At 39.4% G+C, this 15,640-nt stretch overlaps 1 protein-coding gene across 1 annotated transcript; it reads left to right on the forward strand.

Moving 5' to 3' along the window:
- Positions 1-6,419: 6,419 nt before the first annotated feature.
- On the forward strand, positions 6,420-8,368 carry LOC134291920 (perlucin-like). The gene is made up of 2 exons (XM_062860370.1): positions 6,420-6,529; positions 6,587-8,368. The coding sequence occupies exons 1-2, from the start codon at positions 6,440-6,442 to the stop codon at positions 7,019-7,021; spliced, it is 525 nt and encodes a 174-aa protein (XP_062716354.1). The 5' UTR covers positions 6,420-6,439; the 3' UTR covers positions 7,022-8,368.
- The last annotated feature ends 7,272 nt before the right edge of the window (positions 8,369-15,640 follow it).

The following is a 15,640-nucleotide window of genomic DNA, read 5'->3' on the forward strand; positions in this document are numbered from 1 at the left end:
CCATATTTTCGAAACTGCTAATCTAGCTTACGTTTAAGTGTTTACAGAAATCATTTTTCTTAAATAAATTTGTTTATCGTCGCTTCTCCTTATCGGGACATTTTTTTACAATATTTCTCTGAATTACACAAATAAATAAACTTTTAAGGTCAATTATCTTGCTAACACGTCATAAACTAAATGCCTTGGAGTATATCCTCGAAATATACCCAAGAAATTGCAAAAAAATCTATTGAAAACCAATTTTTCATTTACCTCGGCTAAACGAATGTCTAGGCAAAAAATGACATTTGAAGGGTTTTTACCCTCGGTTTTCTTTCAGTGTATATGTAAGTTTAATGTATCACATTTTTATAAAACAGTACTAGATATACTATCACAACGATAAAAAATTTTTATAATAAAATCTTTTGTATGAGTTTCCTGACACTTTTTTTGGTCTCGGCTAAACGAATGTCTATCACTGTATTAGGGTGGTTAAAAATTTTAAAATCTTCTTATTATGGGAAGCATGTAAAAAACAATTGATAATAAGCAATCACGATGTTCTTGTACCGACTTTTCAAACCCTCTAAGCAGAATACCTTCTTCGAATGAGTTTAATCAGTTTTGTCCACTCCTGGATAACTGACACTGAGGAAGATTACAAGTGGAGGTCGAAATTCGCGTATCTGTCAAAGGATAAGCAATTAGGGCGGGATTAAAAGGTACAAAGCTGACTACACTCATTCGAAGTCTACAACGTATGCCGTAACTTCGCTGACGCTAACGCTAAAATTGGGTCTACGTTGTTTATGAACAGCCCGTAAGGTCAGTTCCACATGCACGATCTTCTCCATTTGGGATATTTGCACCTCGGCAACATTCAGTACCCTACATTTGTTGATGAAGAAAACCAATGGACACATTTCAATTAACACTAAATTGTGGCCACCTTTACGGAACGTCTCAACAACGTTCAGCGTTGTTAATATTATTCGAACCACAAACTATCTCACAAGATGTCAGATTGTAAATTGTGAACACTGACGTAATCGAGTACCACGTACATATTTATAGTGAAATGCAATAATATTTTTTCTACTGAAAAAGTCCGCAGTTAGTGCCGGAAAGACATGAAAATTCTGAAGACGTTAGTAATCCGAAAATACTCACTGCAAGGGCATTTGATAACGCAGAGCCAAGTCAGTATTAGGGTGGTCTAATTTCATACGAAAAACATAAACTTGAAAAAGCTTGGAGGATGCCTTTTGAATTTATCCTTTTTGTCATCCATGAGCTCCAGAAAATTTTTGGTACATTTAGGCTCAGTGTACCAAATATGGCTACCCGGGCAGAAAAGAATTACAAAACAATTGCAAGTTTTACCATTCAAAAAGAATTACTGAATGGTAAAATTTGTCATTGGTTTGTTTGAAATAAGTGACAAAAGGGCAAAAATAATAACTGACATTGTTCGATAAAATAACTAAAGAATGTCAAATTTTGACATTAGAATTGCAAACCAAGAACAAAAAAATTAAGATAGAGAATTGCAAAATATACCATTATTGAGTTATTGAAAATAGAACAATATCAAAATTAGTTATTGCCTTGTCATCCAACAGAAGGGTAAGTTGTTTATTCCAATAACAAAATGAAAACTTATAAGTTTTTTGGATGGAAAGTAATTGCAAACAAATATCAAAATTTACCATTAGAATAACCAAAATTCAAATGTTGTCATTATGTTGTTCTTGATAAGTGCCAAAACTGCGAGTTCATCAAACTCGCAAAAGGTCAACAATATCTCACCAATTGCAAAATTTGTTATGATAGCAAAATAAGACATTCAGTAGTTATTCTTCCAAATTTTAAAATGACAAGCGAATGGAATATTTTGATATGATATCATATTATGCTATTCACATGTTGTTATAAGCTCTTCATGAAGAACTCATGAATGACAAAATAAGTTATGACAATACAATTTGTTATTCTTTTGTTTTTGGTTTGCCATTCACCTCTACCCGGGTATAGTACCTCAAATTCGCCATAGTTGATTTTCAACCTTTAATGATGTAAATCAACTAGAAAAAAATTGTGGACAACAAATCACGTTCACAAAAGATGATTTCAATCATTCAAACTTAACAATTTGCTAAAACTGTTATAGAAATAAATCATTTTCCTTAACTTTTCGGCCTCCTTGCACCCTATTTCGCCATAGTGTACCACATGGCTAATCCCATAAGGAATTCATTAAATAGTGCGAAGTGGAACCCAAATTAACAAATGTTTCCATAACTGGTACAGTGTTCCTATCATTGGCACACGCCGCAATAAATACTAAAAGTAGATTTGGCTCAGTTTCTGTATTTTTCCTGTAAAGCTTGACAACTAATCCATCATTTTACACAGCGGTGACGTTCGTCGGTCTTCTTCTTATTTTTGTAGAGCGATAACTGGCACAGGCACCCTACATCAAGTCTAAGGGGATGCTTAACAAGATTAACGTTTGTATGAAAAAAAAGATTGTATGCATAAAAGATTAGCTTTTTTTATTGTCACAGAGTGGCGTGATAAGCGTTTAATTATTGCATTTTTGCCTTTCTCGTACACCAAGGCTATATGTTCACTCCAAAAATGAAACTTTGATAGAGCCCCCGGAGGGGCAAGTTTCATATACCAATCGACTCAGCTCGACGAGTTGAGATGATGTCTGTGTGTGTGTATGTGTGTGTGTGTGTATGTATGTGTGTGTGTGTGTATGTGTACAAAAAAAGGTCACCTCACTTTTAGATAGTAAATATCAACCGATTTTATCGATCAACGGCTCATTCGACGTAGAATCTGGTCCCATTGTTTCCTATTGAAAATGGTTCGGATCGGTCCAGCCGTTCCGGAGTTATGGCCATTTAGGTGTTCCGGATCGGTACCCCTGGAAGGGGCCAGACATGAATATGAACCAAACCCATGCATGCGACCCATCAAACCACGGCATTTACGATTATCTGATGGACGGTGAGCAAGAAAATAGTCTCAGACCATATCTGAACCGGTAGTGTTCCGGAACCGGTTCTGGGTGTCCCGCCGGAAGTGACCAAATATCAAATTGAACATAACTCATACATGCGACACATCATACAGCGGCTTTTTCGATAATCTGATGAACGGCTAGCAGGAAAACAGTATCAGACCACATCTGAACCGGTAGTGTTCCGGAACCGCTTCCGGATGTCCCACCGGAAGTGACCAAATATAAAAGAGTACCAAACCCATGCATGCAACACATCAAACAGCGGCATTTTCGATAACCTGATGGACGGTTAGCAGGAAAACAATATTGGACCATATCTGAACTAGTAGTGTTCCGGAACCGGTTCCGGGGGTCCCGACGGATGTGGCCAAATAAAAAAGAGTACTTAACCCATGCATGCGGTACAACAAATAACGGCTTTTCTGATAACCTGATGACTGATTATCAAAGAAATAGGTTAGGACCACATTAGAGACAGCCGTTGTATTCCAGAACCAGTTCCGGGTGTCGCGCCGGAAATGGCCTAATATAAAAGTAAACCAAATCCATGCATGCGACACATCAAACAGCGGCATTTTCGATAACCTGAGAAACGGTAAGCAGGAAAACAGTATCAGACCATATCTGAACCGGTAGTGTTCCGGAACCGGTTCCGGATGTTCCGCCGGAAGTGGCCAATTATAAATGAGTACCATACCGATGCATGTGACACATCAAACAACGGCATTTTCGATAATCTTATGAACGGTAAGCAGGAAAACAGTATCAGACCATATCTGAACCGGTAGTTTTCCGGAACCGGTTTCGGATGTCCCACCGGAAGTGGCCACATTTAAAATGCGACACATGCGACACATCAAACAGCGGCATTTTTTAAAACCTGATGAACGGTTAGCAGGAAAACAGTATCAGACCATGTCTGAACCGGTTCCGGGGGTCCCGACGGATGTGGCCAAATATAAAAGAGTACCAAACCCATGCATGCGATACAACAAATGACGGCTTTTCTGATAACCTGATGACTGGTTATCAAAGAAATTGGTTAGGACCACATTAGGGACAGCCGGTAGTGCCGTAACCAGTTACGGGTGTCCCTCCGAAAGCGGCTAAATATAAAATTGAACTGAACCTATGTATGCGACACAGCAAAGCTAGGATTTTTTGATAACCTCATGAACGTTAACAAGCAAACATGTTCAGACCGGTGAAAAAAACGTTTAACGCATATGGTCAAATCTCAACCGTTACGTAGTAATTGAACTTTACATATTTTTGACTTTGCTTGTCTCAAACTGGCTATAACTTGAAAATGGTCAAACTTATCGCATTTGAAAGATTATTAAATTTGCTACCAAAAAGATCTTGGAATCTATTGGATTAGTTAGATAACTAAAGCTAAAAAGCTCGAAAGTAGTGTTTTGTCCTTCTCGTACACTTTGTGTACTAAAAAACTATATGTTCACTCAAAAAACGATTTTTCGAAAAAAGGCTCGGAGGATCAAGTCGCATATACCAATCAACTCAGTTCAACGAATTAAGATAATGTCTGTGTATGTATGTGTGTATGTTTGTGCGCAAAATAAGTTCACTCACTTTTAATTCACTTCCCATTGGCCGATTTTTCGTATTATAGCTTGAATCTAGCCGGAATTGTTTGCTATCAAAAATGGTCCAGATCGGCCAAGGCATTCCGGAGTTATGGCCATTTCAGTGATCCGGACCCGCACCGGTAGAACTGGCCGTATATAAAACTGAACTAGCCCCATCATGCGATACATCAAACTGCGGCGATTTTTGTAACCTTTAGCATGGTTGGCGAGTTTTGTGCGGAAATCAACACTGGAGACCAGAAGCTCCACGATGTTGGTCCAAAATTCAAGAAGGCAGCCAAATGTTCAAGGTGGCTGCTCAAAATTTAATATGGTGGCTGTTTAATAGATTTAAGCTCTTAATGCATGCTATATGGAAATATTTGATATGTGGAAGATGTCTGGACTCCTAAAATGGCGACTAGAATATCCAAGATGGCGGTCTGAAATCCAAGATGTATGAGAAAGATGTCCGGAGTCAAAAAATGGCGACCAGAATGTACAAGATGGCGATCTTAAATCCAAGATGGGTCTAACGGCTGTTTAATGAAGTTTTAGGCTCTAAAACCATGCAATATTGGTGTATTTGGTATGGGGAAGACTTCCAGAGTCCAAAATGGCGATCAGGATATCCAAGATGGCGATCTCAAATTTAAGATGGCGGCTCCGAATTCAAAATCGCGTCTCTTTAATGGATTTTTAGGGCCTGAAACAATCCATTTTGGTGTATTTGGTATGGGGATGATGTCTGGATTGCAAAAATGGCGACTTGAATATCCAAAATGTTGGTCCAAAATCAAGATGGCGGCTGTTTAATGAAGTATATTTTTCGTAGGGAAGATGCCTGGACGCCAAAAATGGCGACCAGAACATCCAAGATGACAATCTTAAATCCTAAATGGCAGCTTCAAATTCAAGATAGCGTCTTTTTCTTAAGAGTTTGATGCTCAAACATTGAAAGCCAGATAAACGATATGATTTCTGGTATCATGAAATGGATTTCTGTTAATTGTATGAAAGTGTGATTACATCAACATTTCGCTTGAGTTTTATTTAAATGGGGTTTCGAAGGCACGAGAAAGGCGCCATCACCGCTAGGTGGATTAATTAGGGTTTTTTTATTTGAAGATAGGTAACCCTAGGCAAAATAAGCCGAAACATAGAGATTTCATCATTGATGTTATTCCTTCATATACGCGCAGGAAAAACAACAATAATGGCTTATAACGTTTTTCTCAAGCATCGAATCACTTCGCGATCTTGGACAAAGTTATTTAACATAAAGTAATCTATCTTCATATAAAAAAGTGGTAATCATTGAACGCTCACAGCGCCACCTTGCTGTGAAAAGAAAATTTAGAAGTTATCTTCCGTGTTTTTCAAGTACCTATACAAAGGTTGGACCACCCTACTCGTCCGGCAATCAATTCCGCTAAACCCTCACGCACAAATGGTTGACGTAGCATAGCGTCACCTCTTCTTTCAATGTTGGGAAAGCTATTTCGACTCATCGTGGAAGATTTTGCTTTCAGTGAATTGTTATCAGCTGTGTGCAGTTTTAGTTTTTTTTTCTTTTCCACTTTGTGGTTCCGATAGGGGACCATTCCTAAATTTCGTGAAATTTTATGGGGAACGGGGAGTCTCTGATTTCCGATTGCCAAACCATGTATTAGTTATGGGAAAATATGCTATGAGTCGCAAAAATCGGCTGAAAAATGCTACGTCATTTAAGGATGCTCCCTAGTGGGGATTTCTTTACTGCAACTCACATATTTAAACAGGAAAATATTCAGATTCAGTTCAATTGTGCTTAGCTTCTAGCGACTAAACAATGATTCGCAAAATTTGTGCATTTCTGCTAGTTGTTTTGTGTGGTGCGAGCTACGATAGTTCGAAACAGTACGTCATCCCGTGTGCAAAGGTACGTATTTATAAAATTATAATTCTACTTAGTCCTGAAAAAAAAAATTCGATTCAGGCCAGCTGGATGGGTGCGGTAGAGTATTGCACCCGAAATAACATGCGTCTAGCTGTAATCACAAACAGCGCGGAGAACCATCTAGTTCTGGACGAAATCCATGCGGCGCGAGCAAACGGTATGAAAACACTACGCAATGTGTGGATCGGAGCAAGTGACAATTTGCAGGAAGGATCTTTCATCTGGCATGAAACGGGAGAGCCCGTCCAGTTCACCGATTGGGCATGGAGGCAGCCGGATAATTATGCCAGAAATGAAGACTGTGTAGAAATAGCCAACCGAGGATACACCAGATGGACGTGGGCCTGGAATGATTACAGATGTACGATAGAACAGAACTTTGTTTGTGAAAATTATTCAGTGCCGATCGATATCCGGAAGCCTCAGGAACAGCAACGGCAGAATAGTTTAGAATTATACCCTGGAAAGATATAAATAATGTTTGACAAAAAAAATACACCAGGTGATTAGTTATAACAGACAGGAAAACTATGAAATGAAATATGTATATGAAGTTTCTTTAATTCGTCACATAATATCTGAAATAGATGTTCTCAGTTTTTAACTCAAGAGGGCATTGCAAGTTAGGGGACCTCAAAGCTCAGCAGTGCTCTCAAGGTAAAATCAGTACTGATTACTGATTACTCATGGTTATCAAATCTCGGTGCCCTTATGCTGCTACGCTTCATTGAAAAGATTTCAGTATAACGCCCTAAGACCCTTATTTGGATGATATTTCCGAATCAGTACTATAATTCTTAAGTAAAGAAGTGCAATAAAGTCATCCCGTGAAACATGTTTCACTCAAGATCATCTTTCTGTCGAAATTTATGGGGTTTTATGGAAGTGCCTGTTGAAATTTTAGAAGAAAGCTTTGGAATACTAAAATGAGCCTCTGGAGGGTTTGTGAAGGAAACCCTGAAGAAATATAAAAATAAATCGCAGCGCAGGAGGATTTTTTACATATATTTCTTAGGGATTTTCCAAACTAATTACCAGAAGATGTTAATAAGAAATATTCAGTCGATTCCCAAAAAAAAACTTTGTCTATTTCCTGACATTTTTGAAAGTATCATTGCTAGAAGATCTGTAGGAATCAGATGAAAATTTCTGAAGAAATCTAAGAATTATTTTCTGAATAATATAAGGCAAGAATACTACCCGTAACGTGGGTAGATCACCTTAAAATGGTGCGTTACGGCGTAAGATCTACCATAACCAATTTTGATTTCGTAATTTTCCAGCTCGGTTTAAATGCAGGAAAATTATAAGATCAAAATTTGGTTTACTTTTCTGTGTTTTGTTTTATTTTTGTATATTGTTTTTCACTACTAATATACAATTTTTCCGTGTTATTTGCTTGATTTTAACTTCAACTTTAATGAAATAACGATTTGTTTCAGCGCTGTTCAGATAAATAAAGTTGAGATTGTAATGTAAGTCAATTAACATTCTATGTATCATAATCATAATATTTATTGTTTCAGGTAAAATCAGGTAATTGGTCAATTATATAATTAAATATATTTAAATTATATGATACTTGGGATATTGGAAGGGGTAGCCTAAGGAAGCTAAATGAACTGGTTTCTGGACAAATGTTCGTGGGGTGGTCAGACTTTGTCACGAGATAACAACCATCGTGTTGTCTTCCGAAGGTCTCCAGTAAATTTAGCTTACCCTGCTACAACAAACCATCAGGTAGATCATTCCCTTCCGGTATGACTCTGCAGCCATAGGTAATCCTTGCGCTGATGGTGGGTACACAATCATCATCAATCATCATCAATATAAGGCAAGAATACCTAAAGAAACCCATTGGGAGACTACTGGTGGAAATCTTACAAGAGTCACTAGCGAGATTATTAAAAACAAACCCGGAGAAATCCCTTTATAAAATATGTGGACATGGGGGACTATTCATAGGAATTCTTGAAGGAATCTTTGTTGCAATAAACTCTGGAGGAATCCCTGGACAAATTCCTGAAGAATTTTTGAGGAAACCGCTATAGGCATTTCTGAAAGAATGATTTAAAGAATCTGAAAGAAAGAAGACTTTCTTAAACAAATCCTAATTTTTTTTTAAAAGAAATCCTTAAATGAATAATATCTGACTAAATCCCTGGAGAAGTTTCTAAAGGAATCTCTGGAAAAATTCATGAAGAAGTCGCTGGAAGAAAATTCATGGAAAATTTCTTGGCAGATGTTCTGACATGATCCCTGGAAGAATTTCTAAAGGAAACAACCCAAGTAACCAAAAGTTCAGATAAAAGGGTACTTTATAAGCTAAGCAGCTTGTTCGAGGTTGCTCATTAGCCTTCTAAGCAGCTTCATTTTTAAGTAATTTTGGAACTTGAAAGTCCACATAAGCACGCTGGATAGCCTTCTAAGCAGCTTCTGACAGAACTTTTACAAAATTCATGCAGAAACAAAAATTTGTTTTTCAAAATCACAACCCTGTTGGTGGGTTTGTGATTCACGTCTGGAAATTGGCTCTGATAATTATATTTTCACACATGTCGCTGCTATGTAGATTTGAACAGGATCCTCCTGCGTGATAGCCTGCCGACTAACTGCTGCGCTGTAGAAGACACTTGACAAAGTCAAGCTAACTTCACTACTGTACAAATGTGCAATACTAGCTGCCGACAGAAAATCGATTCAAGTCAGACTTTACCTGCTGTCCACTCAATCGTAACTGTAGTACTGTGGTAGAGCGTGGGGTTCTCACGCAGCGACTATCGGTTCGAATCCGATGGGCGGCAATTTTTTTTTGCTCAGGCCTGGTATTTATTGATTTGATAAATTCATATTTGTCTTTTATTCGTGTATGCTTAAAGAGTTGTGTTTCGTCCAGCGGTGAATTAGGCCCCACGTTGTGTTATTTATGCCCCGGGGACAAGAGAAGACGAACTACTTCTACTACAGTTTTACGTTTTATTGGCGCACCACAGAGAGGCAGTGCTCCTGCTCTGTGGTGGTTCTATTGCTTACAACTAATATGACATGAAATCAGCTGCCGCTTTTATAGGCGGCAGTGATAGTACGGACAATACAAATCAAATAAAATAAAAGTGAATAGCAGCCGTGCGCTGCTCTGCTGCGTATAGGGAGCCCGACGCACGATCAGGCTGCTGCGGAGTCAATGCGGTGTCTGTTCAATGGGCTGCTTCTGCACACGCTCTGCATGCTAGAAGCAGCCAACGACGACGCCGGCGACAGTGCGAGATCAAACAAGTTGTTTTCTGTAAAAGATATAAATTTAATCTTCATTGAAACACAATGCTACTGAACTGAACTTCTATGAACTTGAAAGTTCCGACAAAGTTCCGAGTAGCATCTAAAGCAGCAAAGTTCCGCGAAGTTCAGCTAAAGTTCCAAATGGAACTTTCTGGCTGCTTGAGAGGCTAACAATGAGCCTTGCCGGAACTTGTGACCGAAGTTCCAGCAAGGCTCATCGTTAGCTTCTTAAGCAGCCAGAAAGTTCCATTTGGAACTTTATCTGAACTTCGCGGAACTTGAAAGTGCATTTTGTCATGGGAAGCAGAACTTTTGGTTACTTGGGAATGAAGCGATTTCGGCAGACAATCATGAAAAGAATTTTTTGACGAAAACTTGAAGAAATTTCCTAGGTGTCTCTGAATTAATTTCTGAATGACTTTATGCAAGAATTTCAGAAAGACTTTAACAAAAATTTCTGAAGGGATGGATCCATTGAAATTTCTGAATAAGTTTCTGAGTAAATCATTAGAGCAATTTCCGAAACCAGATAAAATTTTTGGAGAAATGCAATTCCTGGAAAAAAAACAAAGAAATCCTTGAAGCTGTTTTGAAAAAAAAAATCGTGAATTGCTGGAGCAATCTTCGGATAAATTTCCAAAGAAATATTCGGAGAAAATTTTGTGGAAGATTTATTGAAAACCGGTAGAGCTACTGAAGAATTCTCTGAAAGTTTTTCCGAAAATGATAAATTTCTGAAGAAATATCTAGAGGAATTTTTGAAGAAATATCTGAACTAATTCTTCAAAGAGTTTTTGGTAAAATTTCTGATGGAATGCCTGCATAAATATTCGGAGATATTCATGAATCAATTTAGTTTAGGTATATCTGAAGGAATTCCTGGAAGAAGTCTGAATCAAAAAGATTACGTTTGGCACATATCAGTATAAGGTCCAACAACCAAACAGTTTAACATTTTTGAGCTTTTAGTTAAACTTTTTTCACTTGAAGCACTAATCTGTAAAACTACTTCACTATTTCTTCACACCGAAAAAAATTTGAAAGATTTTTCTTTTCAAAGATTCATTTCAAAAATCTGTCATGAATTATTTCCGAAATTCCTCCAGGGATTTCCCAGGAGTCTTCCAAAGTATTTTCTAGAATGCCCTCAGCATTTCCCATGAATCCTCTAATATATTTTTTCGGGATTCTACCATGAATTACTTTTGAGATTTTTGTAAGGATATCTTCATGGATTTTTCCTGAAATTTCTTGATATGTTTTTCAAGATTCCGTCAAGGACATTCCCTTGATTTCTCAAGCGGTTTTCAGTGATTTATCAATGAATCTCTCCTGAACCCTTAAAATATTTATTCAGGGAAAATTACAAGACACAGAATGTTGATTGATTGGGAAATCGAGAGATGAAATTAAGAAAAAAAAATCGCGCTTCAGTGGGATTCGAATCCACGATGCCGTATTCGTTAGACCGGCGCTTTAACCAACAAAGCCACAATGATTCTACGGAATAGAAAGTTATACCATTAAACTGACTCTGAGCCCACACCATGAACACTCCCAGTGTTGAGAGGTTGGCATCTCAGCCGAAAAAGAGATGATATTGTGAAAATGAGATTGTTCATGGGGTGGGCTCGGAGTCAGTATAGCTTTCTATTCCGCAGAATCGTTACATGTTCTGTAACATAGTTGGTTAAAGCGCCAGTCTAGCGAATACGGAGTCGTGGGTTCGAATCCCACCAGAATGGGATTTTTTGACATTCATCTCTCAATTTGTCATAAATTTTGTGTCTTTTAATTTTCAAGTTTATAAAGATTCTTAAAAAAAAAACCCAGATTTATCCACCTAGTGGTGATAGTGCCTTTTTCGTCGAATATGTACTCATGATCTTTCCGTCGACGCAATCAATCTTGCCTTAGAGTCAGTGATCAGCCCCAAATCTCTGTGCTTTGGTAATGGACGAGAAGGGGGAAATGCTCATAACAGCGATCTGGGACTGTACCACTTACGAATTTCTAAATTTCTGAAAATCAAGAATTTTATCAAGGCCATCATCGAATTGGGGCACTTATTCCGACGTTATATTCAACGTATGGGCAGTGCTGAAAGTATCAGTCCTTTCAGTTGACTGCTTAACCACCTTCACTGGAGGCTGATTCATACCAAGATGACAATTACTAGCCAGGATTAAACTTTTTCCACAGAACACTTTGACAAAGTTTTATCTGCACATTTTATGCTATATTTTATTATCATTGGTTGCAAAATTCATGTAGAATTTGTAATGTAGTAATTTGAATTGCCAATGCTATATCACATTCAAATATCAACCACATTACAGAGCTCGCCCTCCAGCCGCATCAAAATTTTGCGTAGTAATTTTAGACGCAAATAAAGATTTAAAAGAATGTTCCGGGCTGATGCGCTTAAATTTTAATTTTTTCATACAACGTTGATCCATCCTACTGTAAATTTACGTCTCAGGAATCTAAAATGGTGTGATTTGATGAGATCGATTTAGTTTTTTTAGGTTTTTGGTTCTCTTACACATATCTATCGCTTGCATTCATTTAGTTCACTTTCGTAATTTCGCTAAAGCACCCAACGCTGCTTCTGCAACACCACCGGTAGCCTCTTATGTAATCTGAGTATATTTTGTATTGCTTACGAGACCCCCGGAAATGATTCCGTAACACTACCGGTATATTCAAATGTGATCTGAGTTTATGAAAACTGTTAATCAGGTTACCCGGAACTAAAAACACTACCGGTAGTAACTTCTGTGGACTGTGCCTATTTTCTTATCATCCATGCATCAGGTTACTGACAAAAAAGCGATTTGATGTACCGCAAGCATGGGTTTGATTCACTTTTATGTATGTCCACTTCCAGTGGGACACACTTAACCGGTTCCGGAAAATTTACATGGTTCATTTTTACATTTGACCAATTCCGGCGGGACACCTGAAACCGGTTGTGGAATACTATCGGAGGTCTCTAACGTAATCTGAGCTGGTTTTCTTGAAAACCTTTCATCAGCTTATCGAAAAAACCGCTGTTTGATGAAGCGCATGCATGACATTTGACCACATCCAGAGGGACACCGGGAACCGATTCCGGGACACTACTAGTTTTCCCAAGCATGATCTGAGATATTTTTTCTTGGTAACCGTTCATCAGGATACCTTAAAGGCCATTTGATGTGTCGCGAATATTTTTTTGGTTCTCTTTTACATTCGGCTACTTTCAGCGAGATACCTCAAATCAATTCCGGAACACTATCAGTAGTTTCTAATGTGGGCATAGCTTATTTTCTTGCTGATCGTACAAGTTATCGAAAAGGCCATGATTTGATGTGTCGCATGTATGAATTAGGCCACTTCGGGCGGGACACCAGGAACCGGTTCCGGGATGCTACCGGTTCAGATGTGATCTGAGACTATTTTCCTGCTTACCGTTCCTCAGGTTATAGAAAAAGCGGCGATTTGATGTGTCGCATGCATGGGTTTGGTTCACTTTTATATTTGGCCACTTCCGGTGAGACACCCGGAACCGGTTCTGCAACACTACCGGTACAGATATAGTCTGCGACTATTTTCCTATTTATCGTTCATCAGGTTATAGAAAAGGCTGCGATTTTATGTGTCGCATGCATGGGTTTGGTTCACTTTTATATTTGGTCACTTCCGACGGGATACCCGGAACCGGTTCCGGAACACTACCGGATCAGATATGGTCTGAGACTATTTTCCTGTTAACCATTCATCAGGTTATATAAAAAGTGGTGATTTGATGTGTCGTATGCATGGGATTGTTTCACTTTTACATTTGGCCACTTACAGTGGGACACCCGGAACCGGTTCCGGTATGCTACCGGTTTAGATATGGTCCGAGACTATTTTCCTGTCTACCGTTCATCAGGTTATACAAAAAGCTGCAATTTGATGTGTCGCATGCATGGGTTTGGTTCACTTTTATATTTGGCCACTTCTGGCGGGACACCCAGAACCGGTTCCAGAACACTACCGGTTCAGATATAATCTGCGATTATTTTCCTGCTTACCGTTCGTCAGATAATCGAAAATGCCGTGGTTAGATGGGTCGCATGCATGGGTTTGTTGCAATTTCATATCTAGCCCCTTCCTGGGGTACCGGTCCGGAACACCTAAATGGCCATAACTCCGGAACGGCTGGACCTATTCAAACCATTTTCAATAGGAAACAATGGGACAATATTCCGCGTCGATTGAAAACAAAAGCGTTGAAATCGGATGATATTTACTATCCAAAAGTGAGGTGACATTTTTGTACACATACACACATACACACGCACACACATACATACACACACACACATACAAAGGAGGTGGCGCGTGGACTCGGAGAATGGCTAGTCCAGATGCAGTACAAGAGGTGGTCCAGGGGTTCGAAGTCGGCTTCGTAGGTCATACCGGTGCCCTGCGGTCGAGATCGACCCTTACAGCGATTAAGTGGCCGCGGAGAGGAAGTCCCGGTAGCGGTGCTGTCGTGGCGTCAGTCTACTGGGTTGGATCTGAGCCCGCGGTTGGAAAGGGGTCCCCGGCAAGGGTCGGGGTAGGTGAGACCCTGCTGTCTGCAACCTACGGATGCAGCTGATAAGGCCTGAAGGGTAGTGTTACCCTTGCCTTCAGCAGGTCAGATCGGGTTGCATGTGGGCATCAGTTCTTGATGTCCGCTCAGCAGTAGGGCGAGGGCGGGGTTGACCCTGCCCGCCTTCCGAGGACAAAGGGAGTGGCGAGGACCACTCGGGAAACTGGCTAAGCGCCAGCATGCTATCGTGATGGACTCTCCAGTGCGAGTCATCGATGTTCGTTGCTGCTAGGCTACGGCAGCTAACCTTGAGGGTGCGATATGCACTAGCCCCTCTCTGAAGCAATACCTTCTTGGTGGTTCCGGAGAGACGTAGGGTTTGGCGACCATAGGAATGTGTTTTAGTGGGTCGAGGAGAGAGTAGTCCTGGCTTCTACCGGCATTGTCTCATCCCCACACTACCCTAACCTTCCTGTTAGGGTGTCTGATGAGCAGATTTATCCCCCTATGGTTTAGTAGGAAAAAAAAAAAAAAAAAATACACACACACATACATACACACAGACATCATCTCAACTCGTCGAGCTGAGTCGATTGGTATATAAGACTTGGCCCTACGGGGGTTCTATCAAAATTTCATTTTTGGAGTGAACATATAGCCTTTCGGTACACCTTGGTGTACGAGAAAGGCAAAAAGAAATCCGGAGATCCTTTTCAGGATTTCGGCAAGGGCTAGTCCTGTAATTCTATCGGGGAACTTCCATGATTCTTTGAGGGGAAGAGATATTAACATAAAGAAGAGAACTTTTACGTCTGCTAGGTATCTTTCTAGTACGCAATGACACCACCTCCCAGTTTTTTCTACTTTCTTATTCGTAAAACCAACCTCGATTTTATTTGCCTGAGTTCCCTTAGAGATTATCCAGGAATTCGCCTATGGATTCCTCAGGGAATTCTCCCAGAAACTCCTCCAGGTGTATTTTTCTGAAATTTCGCCTGAAATTCCTCTGGAAATGCTTCCATGAGTTGCTACGGAAATTCCTTCAAAAATTCCTCGAGCAATTAATCCAGAAATTCTGACATGGATTCTTCAGGAAATTCTTTCAGAAAATTCTCCAGGAGTTTTTTCAGACAGTCTTCCAGCAGTTTCTCCTGAAACTCCTCCGGATTTTTTTTCAGAAATACCTCCAGAAATTTGTCCAAAAATTCCTCGAGAAATTTCTTCATGAGTTCTTCCACAGATTGTTC

This window comes from Aedes albopictus, chromosome 3 (genome assembly GCF_035046485.1).
Source record: "Aedes albopictus strain Foshan chromosome 3, AalbF5, whole genome shotgun sequence".
Classification (NCBI taxonomy): Eukaryota; Metazoa; Arthropoda; class Insecta; order Diptera; family Culicidae; genus Aedes; species Aedes albopictus.